This window comes from Echinococcus granulosus (assembly GCF_000524195.1).
Source record: "Echinococcus granulosus chromosome Unknown EG_S00003, whole genome shotgun sequence".
NCBI classification, from domain to species: domain Eukaryota; kingdom Metazoa; phylum Platyhelminthes; class Cestoda; order Cyclophyllidea; family Taeniidae; genus Echinococcus; species Echinococcus granulosus.
Genome location: NW_020170383.1, coordinates 2,784,778 through 2,786,537, shown reverse-complemented (window position 1 = coordinate 2,786,537; position 1,760 = coordinate 2,784,778). Strand labels below are relative to the sequence as shown.

The 1,760-nt window shown below is 38.3% G+C and overlaps 1 protein-coding gene across 1 annotated transcript in view; it reads right to left on the bottom strand. All coding sequences in view use genetic code 11, as the record gives it.

Moving 5' to 3' along the window:
• Positions 1 to 344: 344 nt before the first annotated feature.
• EGR_00979 (hypothetical protein) overlaps positions 345 to 1,760 on the bottom strand; it is a gene marked incomplete at both ends in the record, with an annotated part of 6,818 nt that continues 5,402 nt past the window's right edge. Inside the window, 2 exons of the mRNA XM_024490228.1 lie at positions 345 to 399; positions 877 to 1,214. Coding sequence (XP_024355631.1) covers positions 345 to 399; positions 877 to 1,214 — 393 coding nt within the window. The remainder of the gene's footprint in view (positions 400 to 876; positions 1,215 to 1,760) is intronic.

Here is a 1,760-nt window from a genome sequence, read left to right as displayed (position 1 = left end):
CCTACTAGTAGTTGCTCCTTTGCTTCTATTCAGAAACCTCTTTTCATTTAACATTACTTGCATATCCCTCGTAAAATTTCAATACTGTCTGTTGGGCCTGAAATTTCGGCAAACAATATGAGACTTTTAGGTTATTCCACCCGACCTCTTGTAGCTGATTCATGATTATGAATTCTCTTCTGTCTCTCAATAATCTTCTCATTGTTTCATTTCTCAAACTCATTTATTATGCTTCACTTTTTTCTCACTTTGTGCTTCCGGTCCCATCAACTTCAGTACGTCTCTTCTACCTTTGCCCAAGTTTGCTAGACAAATGAATTAGACACTGCAGATCAAAGTTTGTTCTAAGAATGATATTGTCTCATTGAAATCGGTTCTTTCATAAACTGGTCATTTTGCCTAAATTTAGAGATTATCATTCGAGAGTAGTGTCGCAATGTGTCCAATATCTATAATAGGTCTGTCTGATAAGTGTGCGAATCCTAGTGCTTAGTCGCGCAAGAAGGTCCCACATGAGTTTTAGCTATTTGTTCTCTTCGAGTCTAACCTTTTCAGAAAACACTGTTCAAATTCATTAGAAGTCTCTGTGAGATATTGCCGCTAATTACTTTAATGAGAGGTTAGGATTTGTAAAGTTGACTGCGTTTAAGCACACCCATGCTCAGTCTTAGCTACTCCATTTTCTGCACACAGTATCAATTTTGGTGACAGGAAGGGGTTTGTTGATGAGGCATCTGGAGCGTCTTCTGCACTCCTGTCTCACCTGGTACAGCCACAGTTGTAGCTTGGACCATCCGCCGTGCAGCGATGACCACACCAGCCATCGCCGGCACCGCTTCACCGCCTCTAGACACGAAGACTCCGCCGATCACTTACGTGAACTCATTTTGGTCCAGATCTTCGAACTCCTTGCCAACTTCGCCTGGTTCGTCGACGCCCTGAGCTTCTTTGCCAAGGTAGCTAAATATTCCTTTCCATCCCTTTTCATTATTTCTTGTCCTCTTTCTTGTCACATTATGACACTTAAAAAATGTAAAATGAGGTTTTTTCATGTCAATTAAAACAAAAGGCCTGTGTTTTTGCTCTTTACCCAGAATAATTGAGCCCTTCGTCACAAAATCGTCCAAGAATAGTTTCAGCGACTTGTGTATGTTTGTTAGTGTTTTAGGAGTAGAAACTGTCATTACATCAGTTATTCGATCATAATCACCATTCTATGATACTAATGATGGCATAGTAAGGGCATTTGTAGCGCAGGAAAGGTTCTCTAACATATGGCTTTTTTCTAGTGAAAATTACTCTTATTGTAACACTGACTACCACTTGGGAATGTTAGCTGTTGAAGTATTCTTTATTTCTCCAAAATACTATCCTTTGTATTTCTAATGTGGAACTTTGAGAAAATTTTCACGTTTTTAAGAATATTTGATTTAAAAGGTCTGTGTTTCCATTTTGCCCCAATTTGTACTCTATCTAGATGGAAAAGGATCATCATTACCAAATCATCTAAAAACATGCTAATTTTTGAGTGCACGCGTTGACGTTGTAAACATAAACGCTATGGCATCATACACAAGGAAAATAACCACACTGAAAACTCGGTGTGACCTTTTAGCTTTAAGGAAGTTTGTGGTTTCCTGATTATCCGTAAATATGTTTGAAATTGCACTACCGAATATAAATGTGCAATTTATTTTCACCACCCACCAAAATGTCGTTAATGTGTAAAGGGAAATTCCGACCAAATAAATAAATGTTTT